The sequence below is a fragment of the Pseudorasbora parva genome, chromosome 1 (assembly GCF_024679245.1).
Source record: "Pseudorasbora parva isolate DD20220531a chromosome 1, ASM2467924v1, whole genome shotgun sequence".
NCBI classification, from domain to species: domain Eukaryota; kingdom Metazoa; phylum Chordata; class Actinopteri; order Cypriniformes; family Gobionidae; genus Pseudorasbora; species Pseudorasbora parva.
Window position 1 is genome coordinate 11,499,798 of NC_090172.1, and position 27,634 is coordinate 11,527,431.

Sequence of the window (27,634 nt, forward strand, 5' to 3'; positions counted from 1 at the left end):
CATTTCAATAAAGAAATTGGCTCTTAACAAATGGGTAGCAATGCCAAATACAATTAGAACAAATTATTAAATAAACAATGGGACACATGTCATGGTGTCTGCTGTTATATATAATTATAGGTGATTATTACTATGATTATTACTCTACTCTGATTGGTCAGATAGTGCAGTCTGTTGTAATTGGTGTATTCTGCTCTGATTGATCAGATGCCCCAATGATTTATCTACCTCTTAAAGTGTGTGAGAGGAACAAACCACCCATTACCATATCTGAATTTCAGCTCCGGAGATTTCCTCAGCTAGCCTAGAAATCTAGACGCACCCTAGCGGCAGCAAATTTAATTTGCCCGCAAGTGTGGTCTAGCAACTCTCAATTCCTATCTGAGCTGTATTCCTCAGAATCTGGACGGCCCAATCACATCGTGTAGGTAGGCTATAGAGTCGGCGGGCGGGGCCATAATGACGCCGGCCGAGTTGCGTTTGCGTGCTTCTAGTAACACAGTCTTCTAGTAAACACAGAAACTGGCGAACGGCGGCGGTCTTTCAAATCAGCTCTGCCCGCGCCTCCGGAAGACTTGGAGTTAAGCTTTCCTCTGAGAAAAGAACAAAGAGCAGCACTGAAGTCATTCTTAAAAAGGGAAGATGTGTTCGGAGTTTAGCCGAACGGATACGGCGAATGTTTAATCAGTCAGCGAGCTCCCCTTCACCGTCGTTGCTCTGGTTGGTGTAGCGCTATCCTATCGCGTGCAGAGGGAGTTTGAAAGACAACCGTTTATCCCGCCCCTCGGACTGAGCCCTGTCTATGGTGAGTTTCCAGACCAAACATCTTGATGTGGGTCTGGCTTGTCAGGCTATTCCTCAGCAGTAACATGACCAGTAATGGTGTCACGTTTTACGGTATTAATCTCATCATTTGACAGTGTATGCAAAGTGGATCTGCTTTCACAGCATTGAAAAGATGGTTTCTTTTTTTTAAATTCTTCTCGACATGTCGACAACACAAAAAATTCTTGAGTGTACACACACCGGTGGCGGCATTTGGTGCCTGTCCGCGGTGACTCAGGAAGTTGTTTAAAATCCTGCCGCGCCACAGAGCGTCATTTCAAGGTTTTATATTAAATTTATATTATATTTCCCTCAAATCGTCAATACTTATTTTGCCCTGTGCTACAAGATGCACTCATCATGCAGCTCTTCTGTCAGAAGTCGATTCAAAATTGAGCTTGTGTGTATATAATGTGCGCGTTTGGTGGTGGTGTGAGATACCTGAGATGCGGCGCTGAGCTTCGCATCCGGTGTGCGACCCCCTTTAGGCACAATCGGCTTAAGAACATGCATGTAAACACACTCAAAGTGTTCTTTTCCTCTCTAGGCAGGTGGTTTTTTTTTTGGTTTATTTATCAAAGATTCTTTTATATATTTGTGTGATGTTCTGTATTTCGATCGCGGCTTTAACATGTTATGAGAAAACGGTTTACGAATGTTTATCCACCACATCACCTTTTATTTAAACCTAAATAAGAAAGCCATTGTCAGTTTGTCTGTCAGTTGGCAGGCTGTTTTGGTCGCTTTATTAAAAGTTGTTGCTGTGTGAAGAGTGTAAAGGAAAATAAAAATAGTTTTACCCTTCTGCTGACTAGTGTCTTGCCCCTCCCAACCCATTCACACACACATAGATGATTAGACTATCGGTTGACCATAGAGAGATTCGACAATTCTGATTCGAATGTGTAAATCCTTAGTCGGGGACACCCCTACAAAATACATTAAATGTAATATCTGATAAAGCATAATAGGGGCACTTGATTTTAGGACGTATTTGTTTATTGTTGTATACTTTTGGTACTGTGTTGGGTGGCCACTTGATATAAAATGTGAAGAGATGAGAAAGCAGCTGAGAGCAGCTGATTTAAGGCAGAGTTTGAGGTAGAATCAAAAGCTGTACCTTGATGTCCACTGTCAATCTGGGAGTGAGCTGTGGGGGAATCATCACAGTGTATCGCTCGCGGCCAGTGAGCCCCAGGCTTTCAGCGCTGTCACCCGGCAGGTACTCGAGAGGAATGATACCCATGCCCACCAGATTACTGCGGTGAATCCGCTCGTAACTCTCTGCTAGTACAGCTTTGATGCCCTGAGGAGAAAAAAAAAAAAAATCAATGGCAATACCACTGAGAGGGTTGCACACAACAGCCTTTTTTTGTAATATCCAGAAACTGGCTATTTGCTAAATGCCAAAGGCAGAGTTTACACCTGGTATTAAGATGTGTTTTAGTCAATTTGGTAGATCAAAGAGCCCCAATCCCATTTACACCTGGCCTCTTTTGTCCACTTTCAACTAGGGCTGTGACTGTGGCGGTTTCTTACCACTGAGTAGCACCGGCAGTGGATGGCCAAAGTATTGTTTTTGTATGTGTGGTGTGGCAAGCAGCGGGGCGAGGGACCGCGAGAGCGGGCCGGTGACGAGTAGTAATGAGTACCAGCTGCGTGACACACCGGTCTCGTCTCGCGGCCATGTGACGGGAGCATAAAAGGAGGAGAAAAGGCAGCGGAAGACAAGAGAGGACCAGGCCTGGATTTTATGTTGAGTTTTGTTTACGTTTTATGATGTGTGTGCAGGCAGTCGTCCGTGAGGGGCTGCCCACGTTTTATTATGTGGGTATTTGCAGGCAGTCGTCTGTGAGGGGCTGCTCGCGGTTTTACTTTCGTTTTGTTTATTTATTTTGAATTAAAGTTTTTGAACATTCGCCAGTTCCCGCCTCCTTCCTTCCCAGCTAAGAACATTGTTACAGTATGTGAATGCAGTTTTACGTGAATATTAATGACACGAGTGAAGCACAACACTTCATTTATAAATAATAAATAAAATAAATAATAGGTTCGCAATTAAATGTTACCTGGCAGCCATGGAAACATAACATTCATGCCAAATGAGAGAGGTAAACTTTGTGAGGTAAATGTTTTGTTACATCCCCCCACCCCCCCCACTAACTTAAAAATAGGCTTACCCCATTTTAATTTTACTAAACACAGAATCTCTTATTTATTTTCCCAAATCTTTATTTACGTCTTTTATAGGAGATTATGAGACGTAAAAGAAGACTGGGAAAATAAATAAGAGATAATCGTGTCATAATATTCATGTAAGATAGCACTTACATACACATTTTTTTGTTGTTGAAAAAACGGCCGGTCACATCCCTCTTCAAACCCTTCTTGTCCTGATTTCTTTGAAGGTAGAGACAACTGAAAACCACATGGTGAAAAGCAGCTTTCGTTTCTGCTCTGATAGCCACAAGACCACGCCAAACAGTTTACGTGTGTGTTAGACAGTAGTAATTAGTAAACATTGCGCTTGGAACGATTTTGTCTTAAAACCAAACTTGGGTCTTGAGCTGACAAAGTTTAGATCCGGTCTGGCTGGCGCACTTCCCATAATGCTTCCTCATTAGGTTAGTAGGCGGAGAGTAGGCGGTCTTTTGTGGCCGTTTGAATGCATTCGACGACATGAGCGTCTACACTACAAAAATAATTATTTTTTGACTACCTCCTGAAGGGGTCGAATGTGGACACGCTCAAAACATTTTACACCTCGCTGACAACTGTATTTAGCGACGTCCACTTGTGATCGGATTGATGTAAACGGGGCCTGCATTCAAAATATACAGACAAAAAAATAAAGGTACATTGTGTAGTTTCAGCCAATAGAGGTCGTCTGATCAAAACAAAGGCGTAGCTTGATGATGCAGAGATTGAGAGCGGATTAATAGGAGATGTTGTCTTCACCTCTACAGCTGGTGGAAAATATTCAGGACAGGACTCAGGCAGAAATCATGTTAATGGATGAGATTATTAACATTGCTGTAATATGAAGCGGAGCAAGACTGAGTGCTGTGGGAGCTGAACGAGGTCACTGAAGAGATTAAGGAAAGACTAGCGTGACACGCTGCTCAACAGCAGCAGAACTTTTATTATGCCACAGTCACCAATTCTGCTTCTTTCAGTCAAGCGTATGTGGGGTAACACAGCACTATTTACCATATTAGATGCATTTAAGTGTTGAAAATAACATTACTCCATAGCTGCTATGAGACACATGTTGCACACAGCAGTAATATATATTAAAGCATATTTGGTGTTTCCATGGTTTCTACAAAAAAACGGAAATCGAGGGTAAGGCAAGTGTGACGTCACTGATAGGCGACGCACAGACACGGACACAATTTTAACCAGGACACAGCTAAATGTGCTTATTTCTCTGGACTTAAAACTTTCTTGGACACGTCTGGGATATTGCAAGGACACAAGTCAACCAAATATATAACACTGTTATAGTGGTTTTTGGATAATTACATAATTGTGACTAAAATAATAATGGTTGAGATACCCTTGTGAAAAAAGAAGCACACTTCATTTTAAAATGAGCAAATATAATGTAATTTAAAAAAGATACTTACTGAATGTAAGATAAAAGATACTTACTGAGTTTGTACTGAAAAGTACAAACTGAATGTAATGTTTTCAGACACTTAATTGCATGTTAATTGCAATTAAATGAGAATGTATTATAGTTAAAATTTATATTAAATGCAGTTATTTGAACTTGAGTTCACTTAAGTGGGACTTAAATACATATTTATACATTTTATACTTACTTCTATTGTCTTTAAAATATAGTTAAAGTTGACTGCTGAATGTACTGACAATCATGTATGTTAAACTAAAATGTATACATTTATAATTTATAATAATTTATATTAAGGAATTTGCAATTTAGTACAGTTCAAAATATAAGAATGAATGACAGTTAAATATATAATCAAGCACTTCACACGTGCTTAAGTATGTTAGTCAACACATCAAAAACTTAAAGCATGACAAAAGATTATTAAAAAATAAAGGTAAATTCTACTTTAAAGTAAAACTTAATTTGACATTATTACAAAGTGCACTTTTTTTAAAAGTCTACTTAAGTGTGTTAAGAAACAGTCATAAAAGTCAACTCTATTTAAGTACAGTGGCCTTTTATTTTATTTATATATGATTTTCTACAAGTGCCTATTCAATCCAATTAAGTGCACAATTGATTCCAATCCAACTGATTGAGCCTGCAATAAATAAAACTGCATGGGCACAAGATGTGCTGGAAAAACATTTTATCCCATACATGTAGTTTCTAGACAGACATTGATCATCCTGTCCAAGTCACCAAAAATCTATTTCTGTCCAAACCTGAATGTGAATTCATCAAGATGAGCAAGTCATTTATCCAAGTTAAATGTCCATTTATGATTTTGTTCAGACACTAGATGAACTATAATCCTTACCAGGAGGAAGGGCCCTTTAGCAGCCCAATCTCTAGAGCTTCCTGATCCATATTCTTTGCCTGCCAGAATCAAGAGAGGATGACCAGCCTGCTGATATTTTTCTGCAGCATCAAACACATCCATCTGTAAAAATAAAAATAAAAAATTGAAAGTCAAAAGTATAAATGTGAAAATTGCTCTGGTATGGAAAAGCATTTTAAAGTATAAATATCATTATAATGTAATTATATTTGACATGTAAAATATTACAGTCTCATACCGTCTCTCCAGTAGGAAGATAGATGGTGCTTGGTGCTTGCTTATTTATAAACTTGTTAAAAAGGCGTATGTTAGCAAACGTGCCTCGAGCCATGACTGCGTCGTTGCCTCGACGAGAACCATAAGAGTTAAACTCTCTTGCAGTGAGTCTAGTAAAGGAAAGGAATATTTCATTACCCATAGTGACTCGAGTCATATCTCAATTTAAAAAACAATGTATACCAGACGACAGAAAGATAGTTATATGTAACAGCTTGAATTCTCGAGTATGCTTAAAGTATCGACGTCTTACCCATGGCTAGTTAGGTAGCGTGCAGCAGAGCTGTTACGTGCAATGTTACCAGCAGGAGAGATGTGGTCTGTGGTCACAGAGTCTCCCAAATTGAGCAGTACATATGCATCTGTTATGGGCTTTGGTGTCTGGAGCTCCCGGGTCTAAAAATGTAATAGCAGAAAAGCAGCTTATGTGTACATTTCTTGCCTACCCTTGAGAAAGAGAAATGTGTTTCACCGTTTTGAATATGCACTTGCAGCATGTATAAAAAAATAAAAAAACTGTACTTGCAGATAAATATAATATTAATAAAATAAAAGGCTTCTTAAAGAGAGTACTTTAATAACTCTGTTTCTTAACATACCTAAAGGGATAGTTCACCCAAAATTAACCCATGATTTACTCATGACCTCAAGTCATCCTAGGTATATTTGGCATTCTTCTTTCAAACGAATACAATCAGTGTTATATTAAAAAATGTCCTGGCTCTTCCAACCTTTATAATGGCAGTGAATGGCAGCCCAAAATTTGAAGACCAAAAAAGCGCATTTATCCATTATAAAAGTAATCCATACAGCTCCGGTGGGTTTATAAAGACCTTCTGAAACGAATTGATGGGTTTTTGTAAGAAAAATATCCATTTTTAATATATTATAAAGTAAAACATCTAGCTTTCGGTAGCTGTGAGTATTCAGCTTATTTAGAAAACGTCACGTAAGCATTTTGAACTGTGAGAGGCGTTACACTTCCTGCAAAAGTTGAATACAGAAGGCGGTCTGGAAGAAGCTAGATATTTTAATTTAGAAAGTTTTAAATATGGATTTATTTATTTTTTACAGACGCATTGATTCACTTCAAAAGGCCTTTATTAACCCCCTGGAGCAGTTTAGAATACTTTTATAATGGATGGATGCACTTTTTGGGACTTTAAATTTTGGGCTGCCATTTACTCCCATTGTAAAGCTTAGAAGAGCCAGGACTTTTTAATATAACTCTGATTGTATTAGTCTAAAAGAAGAATATCATACACTTAGGAAGGCTTGAGGGTGAGTAAATTATTGGCTAATTACATTTTTTAGGTGAACAATCCCTTTAAGTACAGTACACTTTTAAAAAGTGCACTTTGTAATAATGTCAAATTATATTTTTTTACTTCAAAGTACATGCGCCACTTTGTGGCCGATTTTCACAAAAGTTGGTACACATGAATTTTCACAAGATGTACAAATGTTTCCAATTTTGAAACAGCAGACCATTCAGAATTGATGTAATTAGCTGCTGAAATTTGATTGTTTGGTGGCAGCCATGTTTTTTTTAAAGTATCCGAGTCATGTAGGATAGGCCTATGTTAGAATGTCCACCAAAGAAGATGTGTGCCAATTTTTAAGAGCATGGATCAGGCAGAAGGTCCTGTTGTCTTTGTGTGTCAAGTTTCATTAAGTTTGGACATTGCGGTCAGCAGCATAGGTAAACTTGTACAAATTGGTCAGGAGATAGCCTGACCAATTAATTAACTAACATAACTTTGCATTACTTTGATGAATCAAAATTGTTTTGATAACATTTTGCCAGCATTGACCTTATCTGCTGTGTACCCATTTTGGTGGAGAATGGGCCAACGATTTAGTTTTTTTATATTATAGCGCCACCTAGTGTCAGACTGGTGTACACCTAGTGTCAGACTGTGTGCCTAGTGGTGCATGATTGGGACATTACTGCCAATTTTGGGGGGAGCTAAATAACAATTAGACACTAGACATGAATTATCAAAATAGCACTTTATTTTACAGTCCTGTTCCCCATGTACATAGTGTGTACTTGTATAGTTATTACAATATCTGGGTAATAACTAGGTACTAACCCTGAACCTAAACCTAACTTTAACTCATGTAGTTACCTTATAGTAACCATTAATTTCTTAAGTAAGTGCACTGTATGTACAAGTGCACATACTGTAATTGCTTTCATTTATTGATAATATCATCGTGGTGACTTTGGCGGGGCTGGCAAAGCAGATTCTGCCATAGTCGTGTGTTGCATTGCGTGTGCGTGAATGTGAGGATGAAGGCATTAGTTTGTTTTAGTGATTTCAAATATCAAAAGCATTTACCCGAAATCGCTTACTGCACAGAAATCCCAGAAATCCCACTTACTTTAAGAGGGTCAAAAATTCTCTCAAGTTCAGCTAATTGTATTTTATATAAATTTAAACTTGAATAAATTTTAATTTAATTGCAATTAACATGCAATTAAGTGTCTGAAAACATTACATTCAGTTTCCTGAATATAATGTTAAACATTACATTACAGTTTGCACTTAAATATATTGAAGCATATTATTTCAATAGTAAGTACTTAGTGCCCACTTTATATTAGGTGGCCCTAAGTATTTGCATCAAAAAAAAAAAGTAAAATGTACTTTTTGTGTTCTTTTTGTATTGCAAAACACTTTCGCTGATATTGCGTGGGATATGGGTAAATTTAGGGATGGGTGTGCTGGTATGGGTAAGTTTAAGGGTAGGGTTAAGTGGAAGGGACGTGACAACAGTGTCATCATAAATTTAATAATTACACATGAAATTACATGCAGGTCATTTTTAAAATTTAAGTACAATGTAAAAACATGTGCACAATAAGTGCATTGCATCATATGATTAATTAAAATGTTAGTACATGGCAGTTGGTAGGCCATGGTAGGCCACCTAATATAAAGTGGGTCCAGTACTATTTTTAAAAGAGGCTCAAATGCACTTCCTTTTACATAAGGGTACAGTTATGCCACTTAACACATAAAAAAAAACTGTATACAATACCAGTCCATCAAAGAAAGGAGGGGATTTTATGTAAGTAGAACTGGGATCCCAGGTATACAGTTTGTCAGAGGGGGCTTTCAGGGCGTTCCAGCGTTCATTCACTTTCTAAATATGAAAACAGACAAACATTATGGTTTCATTTATTACATTTACTTCTAAAATAATACACTAAAGGTGTTTGTTTACTGCACTCTTTTGGTATCTGTACATTGTTTTGATTTATGACAGATGAGTTTATAAGTCAAAAGTACCTCGATTTTCTCATAGACCTCTTTAAACATGGCAGGAATGACAAACTGCCTCTCCACCACCTGGATTTCCTCTCGTGTGGGCCAGATGTCTCGTAGGAAAATCTCTTTTCCCTTAGAGTTCACAGCTGAATTAAGACAGAACAAGAAGCATTGTCACTAACCATGCATTGTCCTGTAAAATAATAAGATTAAATGCCTGGAAATATTACTTACCTAACGGCTCTTTTTCAAAATCTATCCTTACTGTGCCTGCAATAGCATAGGCAATGACCAGCGGAGGAGAGGCCAAGTAATTGGCACGTGTGTTGGGATGGACACGACCCTCAAAGTTTCTGTTTCCAGACAGGACACCGGCAGCAACCAAATCACCCTGTGACATAAAAAAAAAAAGTGTTTTAAATATAATAACATTATCCGAAAACATTGTAAAATGAAGAGTAAAATCTTGTTTACCTGAGTAATTGCCTCTACAACCTGTTCTGGAAGGGGTCCACTGTTTCCAATGCAGGTCATGCAGCCATAACCCACAACCTCAAAACTGAAGAAAGACATAAATATTATTATAAGTGTGTTATATGTTAAAGATTTTGTAAGTACATTGTGTAGTTGTGCTTGGAGTCAATTCGTTTATTTGTGATAATGCAAGAACATTTTTAGCCAGGCTAAAAAATATTATATATATATATATATATATATATATATATATATATATATATATATATATATATATATATATATATATATATATATATATATATATATATATATATATATATATATATATATATATATATATATATATATACTTTCCTCATATTTTGATGATAGGATCATTAAAAACAAACATCCCAAATAGAAATGTAGGGTGGGTCATTAAAAATAAATATCCCCTCTGGGCATCACTTATGGCTACTACTGTATAGACTCATAAGCATTCAGTTACATAGCCTGTTTTATTTCTGGAGCTCCTTAGAATCAACAAAAAGTACATGTATATAAAGGAAATATTTCATTTTCTAGATGAAGAAAAATGATTGTGAGTTTCTCACCCTAATTGTGTCAGGAAGTCCATGACTCCACTTTCTTTAAGGTAGTAGGTGACCACTCCACTTCCTGGAGACAGACTGGTTTTTATGTACGGCTTGACACTGAGACCACACTGTACAGCCTTCTTGGCCAAGAGACCTGACGGAAATAAAGAGAAGCATTGCATTACGATAGACAAAAATGCATATCTATAAAAAGACAAAAATACATGCATATAAATATTGTGCATATTTATTAAGTCAGTAGATTTCAACATAGATATGTATATGTAGATCCACATTCGACCGCTCTAGACACATCGGCAGGCCCTGCCATCTTGGAACGGTCAACATGTTGTCACTGACAGTAAGAATCTATAATTCACCACTCCTCTTTATTTACAAAATATGAATCTCCAACGCGTAATCACGCAGCGTCTGCTTTAGAGTCAACAACACACATGTATGTTGGTGCTCTTGTGAAAATGCGTTGGAGATTATTATTTTGTAAAGAGGTAAATAAGGTGTTTTATTTGTGCACTCAAAGCACTTGCGTCACTGTATAAAACTGAGGTTAAACCTGAGTCACATGGATTACTATGATGTTGTTACAACCTTTCTTAGGCTTGAAAGTGGTAGTTGCGTAGGCTGTCAATGGAGGGATTTCACACACACACAAAAAATCTTAATTTGTGTTTCGAATATGAACGAATGTCTTATGGGTTTGGAATGACATAATTTTGGGGTGAACTAACACAGGGACAATTCAAACAGAAATCAAAATGATATTATTAGAACAATTCATATGCTGAGAGAGTCATATGGAGAGTCATATGGGCTACTTTTGTTCTATGCATTTCCATACACTTTCAATAAATATGGAAAAGAACAGCCTGTACATTATTTTGTGTTAAAACTGGACTTGAAGTGACTTGAGGATAAGTGGATGAATTATACTTCGGAGTAAATGATCAGTGTGGGCAGACATGTACCTGCTCCCAGCATGACTGAGGGGTTACTGGTGTTGGTACAGCTTGTAATGGCTGCGATGACCACAGATCCGTGAGCGAGTGAATACTCTGCACCGTTAAACTGGAATGGTACTCGAACATCAAGGCGCTCAGGAGCCACATGGAATCCTTTAAAGCCTTGCTATAGACAACAGACATTAATGGATGATACAAGTGTGCAGGAATACTTCCCTAGACATGAGTGATTTCTTCAGCACTGCTCTTCAAGGAAATCAAAATCTGACTTTTATGGATTTTATTATGTCCATATATTAGCTTTAGGCTATGTGTATTCCTAAAAACATGAACTTGGCAATACGATATACACACATGTAACATTTGTTAAGGACATTTGTCAATACAGGAATCTATAACGCCCACTTCCACCAAAAATATATATATATTTAAATAATGAAATATGGAAATTATGACATTCCTAATTATGGGTAACAAAATTTTAATTATGACATACTACTAAGTTGTTATTACAAGATAAAAAGTAAAAAAATATAATTGTATATGTAATTTCAACTTATAATAATTGTTATAAATGTGACTGATCTCATCATTTAAGTCGAAATTGACCAACTCAATTGACATCAATTGTCTTTTATCAATTTAGACTTGTGTAATAATTTTTCAACTTCAATTATGATGTTTATGTTTATGCAATATCATAATTTCAACTTTTCGAAATTTCGACTTGTCAAGATAGTTTCAATTTAAACCAAAATTATGACAGTCCGTTTTATTATTACATCAGTCGAAACTGACAAAAAACAATTATGACATAAATAATATAAATTATATATAATATAAATTATATATAATTATTGTATGTCCATTATAAATGTATGTAATAATTATTGTCAATTTCGTTTTTTTTATGTCAGTTTCAACTTGAATTGAAGTTATGACCATTTTGACATAAGTCGAAATTGACAAAGTAATTATTACAACAATTCATAACTTAGATAAAAAAACAATTTATACAATTTATTACTTTTTTATAAAATAATTTTAACTTATGTCATAATTGCTTTTGTTAGTTTCAACTAATGTAATATTTTTTTTATGTCAGTTTTAACTTCAACTGAAAAAATGACATGACAATGACATAATTATTACTTTTTGTCAATTTTAAATGATGTAAATTTTAATTACGGTGATAATTTATTTTTTTGACAGTTATGACTTTTTATGTCAATTTCATTTGATGTCAGTTATGCCTAATGTTATAAATATAACTCAAAGCGTAAATGGGTCACCACAGGATTTGACTTATTATGTAATTTCATGGGATTGCTAAACTTTTATTTTAGCACAGTCATGCACAATATATTATGATTGAACAAGCCTCACTGCATTTCAAAATACTGTGGAGGCAAAAAATGTTGCTTTTCACAACAAAGTGCAGAACTGGCAAAGACCTCAAAATGTAAGTAGAGAGATTGCTTTTGGGGGATCCATGAGGAAACAGAATACTGCATTATCTCAAGAATCAAAGGGAATGTGAGCCCTTTGCGTTTTCCAGGTATTACTGTGACATGTACCTTGGCCGCTAAACACGTTTCAAAGTCCTGCTTCATATCGGATACAGCCACTTTGTCATGTGGCCGTTTAGGACCACTGCAGCAGGGGACGACCGTACTGAGGTCCAACTCAACAACCTGTATGAGAAAAAAAATGGACAATTATCCATTTTGCAGAAAGTGGCGTAGACAGCAGTGACCATTGCAAACATATCTGTGAACAGCACGTTTGAGTTGGGTTTAGATACCTGAGTGAACTGTGGATCCTGAGAAGTGTTGCTGTAGTCTCTGAACATGCCCACAGCTTTCAGATAATTTTCTATGTAACTTAGATTGTCCATGTCCCTCCCTTAAAAACAAATATGTATAAAACACACATGACCAATGAGAGTCCAGTTGCCAACATTCTTGTATCCAGTAAAGCAATCCCACCATCCTAAAAGAAGTGTGCTTAATTGTACTAAATATGCACTTGTAGAGTACTTTAAATCTTACAATTGTTTCAAAAACAAACAAAAAAACTATACTACTGTATATAATATTAATGAAATAAAAGGCCATCTAAGTGTTACTTTCATAATTGTATATCTTAACACGCTTAAGAAAGTGCACTTTTTAATAATGTCAAATTTAAAGTTTTACTGTTAAGTACATTTTAAATCATATATTAATACTCTTGTTGTGTTGTAAAAAAAAATACTTGTTTTGATGTGTTGACTAACCTACTAAATCACATGTAAAGTAATATTAGTATTATTCAACAGTACATTTAAACATTATATTTTAAATGTACTAAATTGCAATTTCATCACCACAAATGTAAATTGCAAATATATTTAAAGGCATTCAAGTTTCAAAAGAATTGACATTAAAGGAACACACTGACTTTTTGGGACTTTAGCTTATTCACCGTATCCCCCAGAGTTAGATAAGTCCATACATACCATTCTCATCTCTGTGCGTGCCATTACTCTGTCTGACGCAGCCACCCCTAGCCTAGCTTAGCACAAAGACTGGAGGTAAACGGCTCCATCTAGCCTACTGCTCAATAAGTGACAAAATAACGGCAACACTATCCTATTTACATGTTGTGATGTGTATAGTTACATTGTGTACTAATAATCAAGGAACTTTGCTGGGGTAGGCCTACCATGGGTGCAGAGGCGCAATGATATTACGCAGCGCCTGAAAGTATGCCAAATTCTGTCAACATAACCAACGTGACAACCTGCTTGCACAGAGAGCGTGCTGAGGACTATTTTCAGGCCAATATCTTAGTAATATGCATGTTAATAAGCACCTGGTTAATAGTTAGAATTGGACCCTAAACTAAAGTTTTACCCGTTTTTTTAAGTGTACTTCTTTTTCAAAAGGTTAACGTACCTGTCTGCTTCAGATATTGAATGCTGATGTGGTCTACGGGGAAGAAGGCAGCGGTGGCTCCATACTCAGGGCACATGTTGGCGATGGTGGCACGGTCAGCGATAGACAGTTCGGCAACACCAGGGCCAAAAAACTCCACAAATTTTCCAACCACACCAACTTGCCGCAAATGCTGTGCAGATAAAGAATAAAATAAAACAAGGCAAGTGAGTTTGTAAACATCCACTTATGCATGCAGTTCTTTCTAGAAGATTTCAATATGGCAAGACTGGCATACCTTGGTGACTGTAAGGACTATGTCAGTGGAGGTGATGAATTTGTTGGGTGTCCCCTGTAGTTTGTAGCCAATGACCTCTGGCAGCACCATGCTGATGGGTTGACCCAACATGACTGCCTCTGCTTCAATACCTCCCACACCTGCTCCAAAAGATCTGAAGTTAAATCTCAGCAGAACATTTTTATTACTGAATTTCTCATTTCTTTTCCTTTAATTACCAGCCCAACACTGATTTAACTTTCTTTTTGCCTAAAGAACCAAAAAGTAGGCCGAATAATGAGATACAATATTAGAATCATGTACTTGATGACAATTTACCTGTAGAGTGAAATTCAATATGACATAAGTCAAAAATTATGCGATAAGTGATAATTATGACATGAAAGTAAAAATTATGTCATAAGTATGACACCAACATAAAATGTAAAAATTCAGATACTAAGTCAATAATGAGATAAGAGGTCAAAATTGTATCATAATTATGAAACTGTACAAACGTGAAAACTATGAAATACTAAGCCACAATTATGAGATAAAAAGCTGAAATTGTAATGACTAGTCTATTGACTTATACATAAAATCAAATACATAAAAGTTGAAATTATCATAATTATTACTTCTGTATTATGACTTATGCCTCTACAACGATGTAAAAATTTAGATACTAAGTCAATTATGAGATAACAGGTCAAAAAATTTTATCATAATTATGACTTGTTTATTATGGCAGTGTACAAATGTAAAAAATATGAGATACTAAGCCATGATTATGAGACAAAAAGTCAAAGGATGAGATCGAAACTATGATAATTATGACTTAGCATCTCATAATTTTAACATTTTGTGTAAGTCATACATAATAGAATACATGAAATATGTAAGTCATATAAATAATACACAAGTCATAGTTATGACAATTTTGTCTTAATTCATAATTATGAAATAAGAAAATCATAATTGATAAATAAAGGCCCTTTCACACCAAGAAGGATAACTGTAAATGACTTAATAATGAACTCCTAGTGATTCTCGATGAGTTTCACTCACCCCAGCCCAGCACTCCCAACCCGTCAATCATGGTGGTGTGCGAGTCCGTTCCCACCAGACTGTCCGGGTAGAAGAAACCATCCTGGTCAAACACAACCCTGGCCAGGTACTCCAAATTGACCTGATGGACTATTCCTGAACCCGGAGGAATGATCCGCATGTTCCGGAATGCTTTAGAACCCCACTGTGAACCGATACAATTAGTTCACAAGCAATCATCATCTTCATATCTTGAAGGCAAAAAATATCAAATCATGTGTACTACAGAGGGGGAAAATTACCTTTAAAAACTCAAATCGTTCCTTGTTCCTTTCGAATTCAAGGTCTTGGTTTTTCTGAACGCTGTCAGACCTTAAAGTATGGAAAAATGTATACTTAAACATAATGAACTGTTGAACTGAGTAGTTATGGTGATCGTTTACCCAAAAGTGAAAATTCTGTCATCATTTACTCACCCTCATGTCATTCCAAACCTGTATGACTTTCTTTTTTCTGCAGAACACAAAAGAAGATATTTTGAAAAATGCTTGTAAACAAACAGACATTTCTCAAAAATATCTTCTTTTTGAGAACAGCATTAGGGTGATTAAACGATGACAGAGCTTCCTTTTTTTTTCTTTTTTATTATGATTCACTTATCACCATACTGCAAATCCCAAGACAAGTGCTCCGCGTGACAAGGAGCTCACAAGGACGGAGTCCAAAAAACAACAAAAAAAAAAAAACACTTTCATGGTTGTTTCTTAAAACCCCACGTTTTTAAGTACAGTTTCAATGATCTGTTTTAAAGAAGTACACTAATTTTGATGTGCTGACTAACACACTAAAGCACACAAAGTAATTGGTTTATAATTTAACTATAGAGTGAAATGTACTAAAAAACTTTTAAATGTACTAAATTGCAACTTGAATCACTCCAAATGTGAATAAATATATTTAAATAAATGACAGTAAAACAAACAAATAAATGAATGAAAGTTTAAATAGAAATAACAAAGTATATTTTAGTTTACTGTAAATGTTTGTCAGTAGATTCAGCAGTACATTTTAACCATATTTAAATGACAATAGAAGAAATTATAAAATTACTTATAAAGATGTACTTAAGTCCTACTCAAGCGGGTCAAAATAAGCACTCTAAAGTTCAGCTAAGTGCATTTAATATAAATCTAACCTATAATTTATATTATTTAACATATAATTAAGTTTCCGAAAACAAACTTAAATATAATCTTTTAAAAGTACCCATAATTACCCATTTCCCTTTCCCAGGGAAAGCAAGAACTGACAATAATGTAAAAATGTGTACCTTGAATGCAATGTAAGTCGCTTTGGATAAAAGCGTCTGCCAAATGCATAAATGTAAATGTAAATGTAAATACCCTTTTTAAAAGTGTACTTTTTCACAAGGGTTACTTTGGCATTTTCTCATGCACGCAGTCTATGATTAAGCACAAAGCATACACACTTTGTGCTCTTGATTAAATAAATACTCAGTTGAAGAAGGTGAATACTTTTAAATTAACCCTGTAATACAACATAAGCCTATTTAAAACATTACATCATGAGAACACACAAAAACAGACAGACAAGATCGACAGACATAAAAAGCAATTTTACTTTTTTTTGTCAAATTAACCTACTTCCTGTTGAAGTCAACCTGAATGGAATGATCTATGACAAGGTCTGCCGGACAAACTGGATTTATCTTCTCTGGGTCGCCTTGTAATTTTTTCACTGCATCACGCATGGCTGCAAAGTCGACCACTGCAGGAACTCCCCTGTCCACAGTGAATGAAGGAGACAAACATGCAACAGACAGATAAAAAGTGAGTTGTCAGGGAAAAAAAGTTCATGGAACCTTTAGACAAAATATTTTTGCATGAGTTTTTTGTTAAGCATCATATCAAAATTGTTACAAAAGGGGGGTATAAAAATAAAATTAAAAATAAATTAAAAAAACTTGATATTATACAGACCCCTAAACTGAGCAAAAATATGCCTTAGCAAATATGGCCAGGCATATGAAATTCCAGGCCTGGGATCAGCTAAAGGCAAAAAAGAAGGAAAATCTTCAATCTCTTTGTTGAAAACAGATTTATAAATGGTTCTCATTCCGAATTCAGGAAAATGGTTGGCGCAAGCTGCATTGCCAAATGCAAATTATAAACAACTCAAACACAGCGCTTGCATAGAAGCATTTACTGAAAATGAACGTAGTGCTTTACTCTGAAACATGCAGTGCGTCAGACTTTATACATTTATATAATTACATCACAAACATTGTGATTTGATCATTGCATTAAGCCATATAACAGTCTCATAAAAAATAAAATAAAATAAAAAAGTAGTTACTCGGCACCTGGAGAGTAACACCATTTCAAATTTTACTTTCATTTGGCTCTTTAAAGGCCCACTGAACTCAAAATTGAAGGTTTTTAACTTTTAGTATGACTATGTCAGCCTTAAAATTATGAATAAGCTAGTGCGGTCCAAAACAATGACAAAATTCGCATTTAGGAGATATAAGCATTTTAAATCTTACAGTCTCTCACTTATGTTAAAACGAATTACAGATTTTGATGACATCATTGCAGACTTCACCTTCTCATCAAATCTTCTGTCCAATCAAAATGCTCTCTAGAATCTAAACCTGATTGGCTTCATCACTCGGTCTCCTCTCCACCAATCAGCTGGTGTGTGGTGAGCGTTCTGGCACAATATGGGTGCCGTCGCATCATCCAGGTGGGTGCTGCACATTGGTGGTGGTTGAGGAGTTTCCCCCCTTCAATGTAAAGCGCTTTGAGTGCCTTGAAAAGTGCTATATAAATCGAACACATTATTATTATTATTAAAGCCTGCCCCCTTCACTGCTGAAGTTGCTGCTGAAATCGGTCAGTTGTTCACATATTTACTAATTTCTACATGGTGAAAGGCACATAACGCATTATATATGCGATAGAAAAACAATTCAGTGTAAAAAAAATAGTTTTCTTTGTTCCCTTTGTTGCACTTTGAGATTCTTCGGATTGAAAAGTGCATTATAAATAAAATCTATTATTATTATTATTATTAAATATGCTTTCAGTTGAGGTGAATGAAGTCTGTTTTCACGTAAGTTTCACACACCACAGCAGCGCACACACACACCAATGGCTCTGGTCTAAATTTAGTCTACAGACACGAGAGCACTGCGCGGATCATATGCGCGAGTCAGCGCAGACAACAAACATCGGACCCATTTTAATTCTGCACAGAAGGCTGCATTTTAAAGCGATATGGAGGAGATTATGATGATAAACGGTTAGCGAAAACTGGCTTTACCAAACAGAAAGGCTTTAGACAAACTGTAACATTAACGAAACGCTATTGGCTGTTTCAAAAAAGGGGAGGGGCTGCTAACAGCTGGAGCCGTTTTAGGGGAAATTACATCAACACATTGAATAATGCGGTGCGTTTCAAGGCACTTCACCGGGCCTTTAAACCGTGGCTAACATGCTACGGGTGTTCCGCAGATGGTGCCGTGAGCTTGTGCTGTGCAGCAATCCATGTATGAAATGAAAATATTAGAAAATGTAACATTTTGCAGTTTAGTAATTGTTTAACCCTCATCCTTTCCTCACACTTTGTAACAAATCCTTCCCTTGCAGGTCAAGATTACCCAAAGCCCTAAAATTATATTAACTTTTTCTTTGTCCATTTTATATCACTTTTATCATATTTTTTTAATTTTATTTTAAAAGGTTCCAGAAGGGAGCAGAATCTCATTGAGCCCCATGTTAAAATCCCCAACTTTACAGCAGCAAAACACATGTTTACAGCCTGGAACAAATTGTGTTTTTGGTCTAAACTCATTCAATTACATTATATAAAGCCTTAAAGTTCTGCATAATTAAGGGCATGGTTACTTTGAGTGACAGGTGGATAGCCATTTATCCGCCGTCTATAGTCATCGCGTCACCTAAGGTTCGCCCACATCCTGCCTATTTGCTCATTTTCTGTTATTCGTTTTTCTATGTGTACTGACGCATTCCTCACATTCCATTAAAGGGTTACTTCAGCGATTAGCATATGGCTTTGCATCAGTAGAAACTGGAGTATATTCGAATGATCGTGATTGTTGCGTAGTGCAAGCTCCATGACGATTATGTAGTCTCATAATTCATGACTGGATTTCGGGATTCAGCCAGCATCACGGAATTAAAATGGCCTTAAGTTACAAACAGAACATCTTTATCTACACAAATGGATGATGTTCACAAATATGGGAGAATATGTTCGACGTATTTCCTGCTTTTGCAGCCACTTTTCATGCAAACGGGATAACCATCTTCAAGGACAACCCCACGTTCATTTTTCGAATATCCAAGGTATTCCCATACTACAGATTGTAACTTTTTTTTGTTCAAGGGGTTAGAGATTAGAATTTGTAGCCTCTGGCTCTGACATTTTCTCAGCTGTACATGTATGAGCGGAGTCTAAGCAGTGACGTGTAATGAAGTTGCATATCCTCAGTAGCGCCGGTGAGATCTGCTTTCATTTCCCCCCCCCAAAACCGTGTATAAGCAAATGCTCTTTACACCGTGCTTTACACCACTGTATCCAATGTTTTGCCTTGCTCTTGGTGATGTAAGGCTTGGATGCAGCTGCTCAGCCATGAAATCCCATTCCACAAAGCACTCTACACACATGAAGTATGGAGGTCTGTAGCTATTGACTCTGCAGAAAGTTGCCAACTTCTGGTCACTGTATCTGTATGCCTCATCATGCGCTGATCCCGCTTCTGTGATTTTACGTGGCCTACCACTTCCAGGCTGAGTTGCTGTTGTTCCCAATTGCTTTCACTTTGTTATAATACCACTAACAGCTGACCGTGGAATATTTAGTAATGAGGAAATTGCACAGGTGGCAACCTATCACAATAGCACGCTTGAATTCACAGAGCTGCGATCCATTCTTTCACAAATATTTGTGGAAGCGTCTGCATGCCTAGGTGATTGATTTTATACATCTTTGGTCATAGAAGTGATTGAAAACACTTAAATTCAATGTTTTGAATAGGTGTCCCAACCTGTTTGGCAATATAGTGTAGATAGCATGTAGATTGGGTACAACCATTTTTCTAAGCAAAATTTTGATCATATTGATAATTTCGATTAAATTTTTAGGGTTAAACTTACGTAAAGTCTTGCAAGATGACGCGGGCAGGTCTGAAAGGCACCTCCACACTCTGACTCTGCGTCACCTTCCAGTTGAGGATTTTCTCAACATCCTCCTTCTTCACCAGGAACCCATCACAGTTCCTCACTGCCGACTCCAACAGCACACGGATGGAGAAGGGAAGTTGATCTTTAAAGGTACAGAGAAAAACACATTCATGTCTCAGTCATCGCAAAATTCATAATAACCCTGCCTGCAGGACAGCTAATCTAACTTTTATTACTTGATGATTAGAGCAGGGGTGTCCAAACCTGTTTCGGGAGGGACACTTTCCTGCAGAGTCTAGCTCCAACCCTTATTAAACACACCTGAAACCAGCTAAATCAAAGACTTCAGACTCAGCAGACACTTCCAGGCAGGTGTGTTTGAGCAGGTTGGAGCTCAAATCTGCAGGACGTTGGACAACCCTGGATTGGACAATTCAACAAAGCAAACATAAAAAAAAATGTCTTACCATATCTGGGGTCTTTAAGTTGTTTAAGGTTGAAAAACTTGTGGTCAGGTTTCTGGGGATCCAGAGGCTCAATAGTGTGTGCATAAGGGTTCGTCATAACTAAAATTACACTTCCTTACTGCACACTCGATCCTTGAATTGAGAGAAAGAAAATAAATGTAAGTAACAAATTTACTAATATATTTTTTTAGACATGTTACAATGTGAATACCTCTGGCATTATGCATACATTCCCTTGTAAAAAAGAAAAAAAAGAAGTGCACGTAACTGTATTGAATGTAAATTTGTAAAGAAAAACCGTACATTTTAAACTGTACTCGCAGATAATATAACATTAATGAAATAAAAGGCCACTTAAGTGTACTTAAAGGAGGCACACTTTCATTACTGTTTCTTAAAACACTTAAATACACTTTTAAAAGTGCAATGTCAAATCTGCCAAAAGTTTTGAAGAACATTTTAAATAATTCTGTTTTAATAATCTTTTGTCATGCTTTAAAGCACTTACTTTGATGTGTTGACTAAATACTTAAGCACATTTTGTTACACATTTGATTATAAATCTAATTGTGGTGTTTTTCTATATTTTGTTTAAAGTTAATATATTTTAAATGTCACATATGTTACAACAGGTGTTTATGAATTACAAGATTACCAATGTGTACTTATACAGATTCAGGTTTAAATTGTTTTATTTGATGCCATGTCAGCATCAAAGGCTATATTCCTGGCAAAAAAAGATACAAATATGACAGAAGTTTCAATGGAAATGGCATTAAAGTATATAATAACGTATATATAGTTTACCATAAATGCTTGTCACTACAATTGGTAGTTTACTTTAAAATGCATTTCAAAGACAAAAGAAGTAAGGTAACACTTTACTTGAAGGGGTGTGCATAAGACTGACATGACACCTTCATAATCATGACATGACACGTGTCATGAATATGAAGGAGTTTTATGCATGTTTATGACAACTGTCATTAAGTGTCATTCGCTTAATTATGTCATTTTTAATGCAATGATGACATTTCAGAGTTGTCTTTGTTATGACTACTTGACATAAACCAATACATCATAACCTGTCAGTGTCTTTGTCATGACAACTTGACATTACCAAGACAACATAACCTGTCATAAACATGACATAACAGATTATCAAATTTAAGAAACTTACTTAGCTAGTAGGGTTAACCTTAAACTGTTATGTGGTTGGTTTTGATGTTGACTGAGGCCATTATAATGTCATACATTTTTTTCAGTGGCACAAGTTTAATTTGTCATTAAAATGTAATTAGGTGTTAATACGCTGTCAAATTATTTTTTAATAACAGCATCATTCATATTTTTCAGTTCATAATTTTTTATTTTATTTTTTAAGTTTCCTCCACCAGCTTCAACTGAAGGTTAGATAATAGACAATTTCAAATGTCTTAAAAATATGAAAAGGAGTTTGAGAAATAAAATCAATCATTTCATTTTTAAGACCTGCCCTCTCACAGAACTGACTCTTAAAAACACAAGGCATGAATTTATACACAGGTGACCAGCACCAATTAACGCAAAAAGGGGAAAACACGTACACAAATAATGGCCATTACACAAAATAAACATACATATATATATATATATATATATATATATATATATATATATATATATATATATCAACATCATATACACACATAAACAAACACAGAAAAATAACACTTTGTCAAATGACTTCACTTTATAAATTATCTTCCGATGTATAAAAATAAGAGGAATAGTCTTTAGAGCCCCACCCCGGGCTGAACAAGGAATGGCTGCGACTAGATCCTAGGCCGGAACATTATATATAGGGCCAACGTTTCCGCCCGAACCCCTTTTGATGGTGCACACGGGACTCCACCATAACAAACAGACAAACAAAGAAATGGTAAGAATAAACTCAAACTATTCGTAAAAGAGTGAGCGAAAGTTTAAATAAAGTATATTAAACCCAAAATAACGTTGTTGTGAATAGTTTTTACTTACTGGAAACTAAATTGACATTAAACACCTAAACAAACTAACCTGACTGAGGCTCTGCCAACAACTGTTACAGCGTACACATAACCAGTGGTGCCACCATAGACATCATCATATAGGTGTATATGTCTATGCCACTCTATCATTTTGAGTTATATTAATAGTTTTTAATGACTCTGTACGGTTTTCTCTATGATTTCAGGTCAAGCTAAATATTCATGACACTGTTATAAAATAATTTGACAGAGTATTGACACTTAATGACATGTTAATGACAAATTCAACTTGTACCACTGTAGTTTAGGTCAAGAAATATATTCATGACAATGTTATGAAATAATTTGACACAGTATTGACACTTAATGACATGTAAATGACAAATTAAATATATAAAAAAAATCATGACATTATAATAGCCTAATGACAGCCAACGTCAAAACCATCCACATGACAGTTTAATAATAATAATAAAAAAAAAAAATAATAATAATAATAATAATAAAATATTTTATTTATAACGCACTTTTCATTCCGAAGAATCTCAAAGTGCAACAAAGGGAAAAAATAACAATACATGAATAACAAGTAAAAATTACATCTCAACATCATGCCGGACGCTGATGACGCTAGCCTGGTGCAAACTTCAGCCACCATGCAGTTCAAGCCCGAGGGAGACCACCAGTGAGCAGCCGACACCCAGAAGAGAGAGCAACATCTAATGTTCTTTAAACCAAAACCAACCACAAATTCAAACAAAAACAGAAGAGAAGCGGTGAAAAAACGGCAAACAACGTCCTCTCAGTGGCTTCCAGCAATCAGCAACACTCTCAATTGTAGCTCTGACTGTTAGACTAGTCACAATCATAAGAAAATTAAATAATATAATCTAAATTTAATAGTAAAGTTAACATGATTTGTGGGTGGAGAAGCGGCGAACAGACAACGCCAGTGTCCTCTCCCCCACGTTGCCTAGCAACTAATGTAATGTAAACCCAAAAAGCTAAGTAGTTTCTTAAATCTGATAATTAATCTGCTATGTCATTTCATGTCTGTTTATGACAGGTTATGTTGTCTTGGTAATGTCAAGTTGTCATGACAAAGACACTGACAGGTTATGATGTATTGGTTTATGTCAAGTTGTCATAACAAAGACAACTCTGAAATGTCATCATTGCATTAAAAATGACATAATTAAGCGAATGACACTTAATGACAGTTGTTATAAGCATGCATAAAAACTCCTTCATATTCATGACACGTGTCATGTCATGATTATGAAGGTGTCATGTCAGTCTTATGCACACCCCTTCAAGTAAAGTGTTACCAGAAGTAATTATGAAATTATGCATAAAGATGTACTTAGGCCCTATTTAAGTGGGTCAAGAAAAGCATTCTAAGGATTAGTTAATTGCATTAAATATAACTATAACACATTATAATTTAATTGAGTGTCTGAAAACATTACATTCAGCTCAAACTTACAGAGTTTACACTTTCTTTATTTCTTTCTTTACACTTTCTGTGATAAGTACTCCTTTTAAAAGTATGCTAAAGTTTACTTTGTCGCAAGATTATAATAGATTTAACCAGGTTGAACAGCATTTGCAATTCACTATTAAATAAAAAACAATCATAACTACACCTTTAGTCCTTTGATGAACAGCAAAATAATTTTAGTGAAATCTCCAAAACAGTTCAATCCAGTAAAACTCCAGCTCAGTTCAAGCTTTGCAAATGGAGGATCTGGCACTTTTTCCGCCTCTATTCAACACCAAAGGCTTGAGAACATCCCAGAATTAAGAGGTTGTACGTGACAGCCGGGGCGACACCAACTGAAGAAGCTGCCAGTGCCAGCATAAGAGATCAAGGAGGCAAAAGTTTATCACTGCCTTCACACAGACTAGTTTATACAGAAGCTGCATGTTGACACATCTGCAGTTTACATCACCCTTGAAATCTGCTTGATCTTACAGAGATAAGTGAGAGGAGTTTAATGCAATGAAATAAACATGGCCCTCTCCAAAACTGTCACAGATAATGAACTATGTGGTATTTGTCTTGGATTCCACACAACAGTCTAAAGAAACTCATACATGAGTCTGGAGATTTGGAAATGTTTTGGACTGGTTGTGGAGTGATGCATCAGGTGAGTGCTCAGGCTATGACATTAAACCAGCCGTCACAAGAGTTAGAAGTAAAGCCAAGTCTCTTTCTTCATAGCAATTTCCTAATTTTTCAATCAATCCATTTTTATCATGTCTGCTCATAGGTCATGAATCACGATCACTGTGAGGCAGCCTAACCTAACAGTGTATCTACATAAAATGACTATTTAACCTTCGAAAGGGACAGTTTCAATATTTGATGTGCAGTGCTCTATATACACACTGTAAACCCCAAAGCTCAAAATAATTAACAGGTTTGAGTAAAGGAAAATCAAATTAAACAAATTACTTCAAACTAATTAACTTGTGAATATTTAGAACTTTCTTTTTCTTTTGAGTTCTCAAAACTAACATATTTTAAGTCATCTAAATTTTGTGTCATTGTTTTGGTTTTATGAGCTGGTTTCTTTTTATTTAGACAAACTTAAATTTACCCAAACCTGGGCTGGGATTTCTATTTCAGTATGCAGTATGACACTCAAAAGGGACACTAAATGCCAAAATTAAATACTATATTGTTTTTGTTTCTTTGTTTTGTTCTGTGTGTGTGTGTGTGTGTGTGTGTGTGTGTGTGTGTGTGTGTGTGTGTGTGTGTGTGTGTGTGTGTGTGTGTGTGTGTGTGTGTGTGTGTGTGTGTGTGTGTGTGTGTGTGTGTGTGTGTGTGTGTGTGTGTGTGTGTGTGTGTGTGCGCATGCGTACGTGCGTGTGTAAGATTAACATTAAATTGGATAATTAGTAGTGTTTGCTTTGTTATGCTAGTTTAGAAAAGGTTCTGCTTCAGAGCTTAGTTTGAGAACAGGCATATGTTAAAGGGTTATTCTGTGTGGCTCATCTGTGTATATCCATCCATGCATAATACAAAATACTGTAATGTTGATTTTTTTGACGAGGCAATTTCTACCATAACTGATTTTGCAGTAATTCTTACTATAGCAGAAATTAGAAGTTCACAATCCAAGGATTTCAAAGACATTTAAACCTTAGAGGACGAGGGCCCCAGGGGGCCCACATGCTTCATCCCAGCATGCTATCTCATGTTAACAAGTTTAACTCAGTCCTCCTGGGATATGAGCAAGCAATGAGGCCAAGCTTTGCAGCAAGCAAAGTGTTTTTTTTTCTACTATAAATGGCAGAAGAATTGTGCAACATATAAAACAAAAAACAAGACACACAACTGACTAAACAGGGTGAGCCACTAAACTCCCTACCCAACCTGAGGGGGAAGGCAGTTACACAAAAAAAATAGAAGTGATTACCATGATTTAAACCAGGGGTTTTTAATATTTTAGCATTAACAAAGGGCATGCACCCCTCCCCCTTTTTTAAAGACCCAATTTATATGGTGAAACATTAATAATATAAATATGTCTAAATATTATTTGAAAAATATTTCACTGATTCTTGAGATAAGGGACAAATCGTGTCCCAAACACAAAAGCCCTTTTTATGTTAAAAAGTAAGAATATTGTCAAAAAGTTACATCTAAAGGAAATTTGTACACTCAGGACATTAATTGCTTATACTTTCTTATAATTTCTTTAGTATTATTTTAAAATCCCTCACTATACTTGGGAACACGTGTAATTTAACCTGTCCTCAGCATTAGGTCACAATGTAAAACTGCCAAACAAAGTATTTAAAATTGTAACATTAAAAAACCACACAGTTATACTAAAAAATAAATAAAATAAAATAAAGATCTTTAAGTAAATACTGATTTATATTTCCATTAAAAACTAGCTGTAAAAATTGTGTCCTTTGCGTCACTTTGCCTCAAAATTCCGTCATGATTTTTTAAAATTCTGAATAAATCAGGCAGTGTCATGGGCAACTTTAACTCTGAGCATTTAGCTATTTCCTGCTTATTGTGGATCTCACAGTAGGGCACATAGTCCTGGAAGTTACAGATTTTTTAATGTTTTAAACAAACAATATTGAAGTCTCTGCGGTCACAGCCTTAACATGTCAACTCTGTCATCACAGTGCTCCACTGTACAACACGTGGTTAAGGTTGAAATTTTGTCAACTCCTTCAGGTTTTATGAATGATGGTTGACACATGCTTTTAAAAAAACTCATGTGATTTAATGTTTTTTTGCAAATGGGAAATTAATTTAATGCGTATTTTATGAATCTGAACATATATATTTGGCCCCAGCTGGAACTATCAACACCTATTTTACACCGTCAGGTGAAGGTTTTTGTTAATTTTGAAAGAAACCTCATATTTATTTATTTTCAATTTGAAATAATCAGTTTCATGATAAAACAAAGTTTTATGTTCCTGTGATTATTTTAGAAAGGTAGGAAATTTAAAGAATAAAACATAAATGCAAAATCACCAAAATCAATCAATCAATCACCTCAATCAATGGATCAGTATCTGATATCTTACTCAAAGTGTAACACTTAGTAGTGCCAAGCATAACAGCCGAAAGGAAACATAATCTGAGGTAATATCTGTACATTCCCACCCAGTCTTGTGACCCAAATGCCATTTTCTATGGTTGTGTGTTTTAGACTCTGGACTATGAAATGAGGCTGTGTGTTTCCCTGTCTTCCAGGAACTTGTTTAAAGAATTATTTACT

The 27,634-nt window shown here is 35.8% G+C and overlaps 1 protein-coding gene across 1 annotated transcript in view; it reads right to left on the minus strand.

Moving 5' to 3' along the window:
- aco1 (aconitase 1, soluble) overlaps window positions 1-27,634 on the minus strand; it is a 30,486-nt gene that overhangs the window by 2,290 nt on the left and 562 nt on the right. The window contains exons 2-20 of the mRNA XM_067422369.1: window positions 20,869-21,000; window positions 20,375-20,543; window positions 16,838-16,975; window positions 15,476-15,545; window positions 15,195-15,378; window positions 14,148-14,287; window positions 13,871-14,042; window positions 12,736-12,836; window positions 12,509-12,625; window positions 10,938-11,097; window positions 9,970-10,105; window positions 9,374-9,458; window positions 9,134-9,290; window positions 8,921-9,045; window positions 8,670-8,774; window positions 5,875-6,017; window positions 5,584-5,731; window positions 5,325-5,447; window positions 1,946-2,131 (exon numbers count right to left, since the gene is read on the minus strand). Of these exons, the coding sequence (XP_067278470.1) occupies window positions 1,946-2,131; window positions 5,325-5,447; window positions 5,584-5,731; window positions 5,875-6,017; window positions 8,670-8,774; window positions 8,921-9,045; window positions 9,134-9,290; window positions 9,374-9,458; window positions 9,970-10,105; window positions 10,938-11,097; window positions 12,509-12,625; window positions 12,736-12,836; window positions 13,871-14,042; window positions 14,148-14,287; window positions 15,195-15,378; window positions 15,476-15,545; window positions 16,838-16,975; window positions 20,375-20,543; window positions 20,869-20,965 (2,556 nt within the window). The 5' untranslated portion in view covers window positions 20,966-21,000. The remainder of the gene's footprint in view (window positions 1-1,945; window positions 2,132-5,324; window positions 5,448-5,583; window positions 5,732-5,874; window positions 6,018-8,669; window positions 8,775-8,920; window positions 9,046-9,133; window positions 9,291-9,373; window positions 9,459-9,969; window positions 10,106-10,937; window positions 11,098-12,508; window positions 12,626-12,735; window positions 12,837-13,870; window positions 14,043-14,147; window positions 14,288-15,194; window positions 15,379-15,475; window positions 15,546-16,837; window positions 16,976-20,374; window positions 20,544-20,868; window positions 21,001-27,634) is intronic.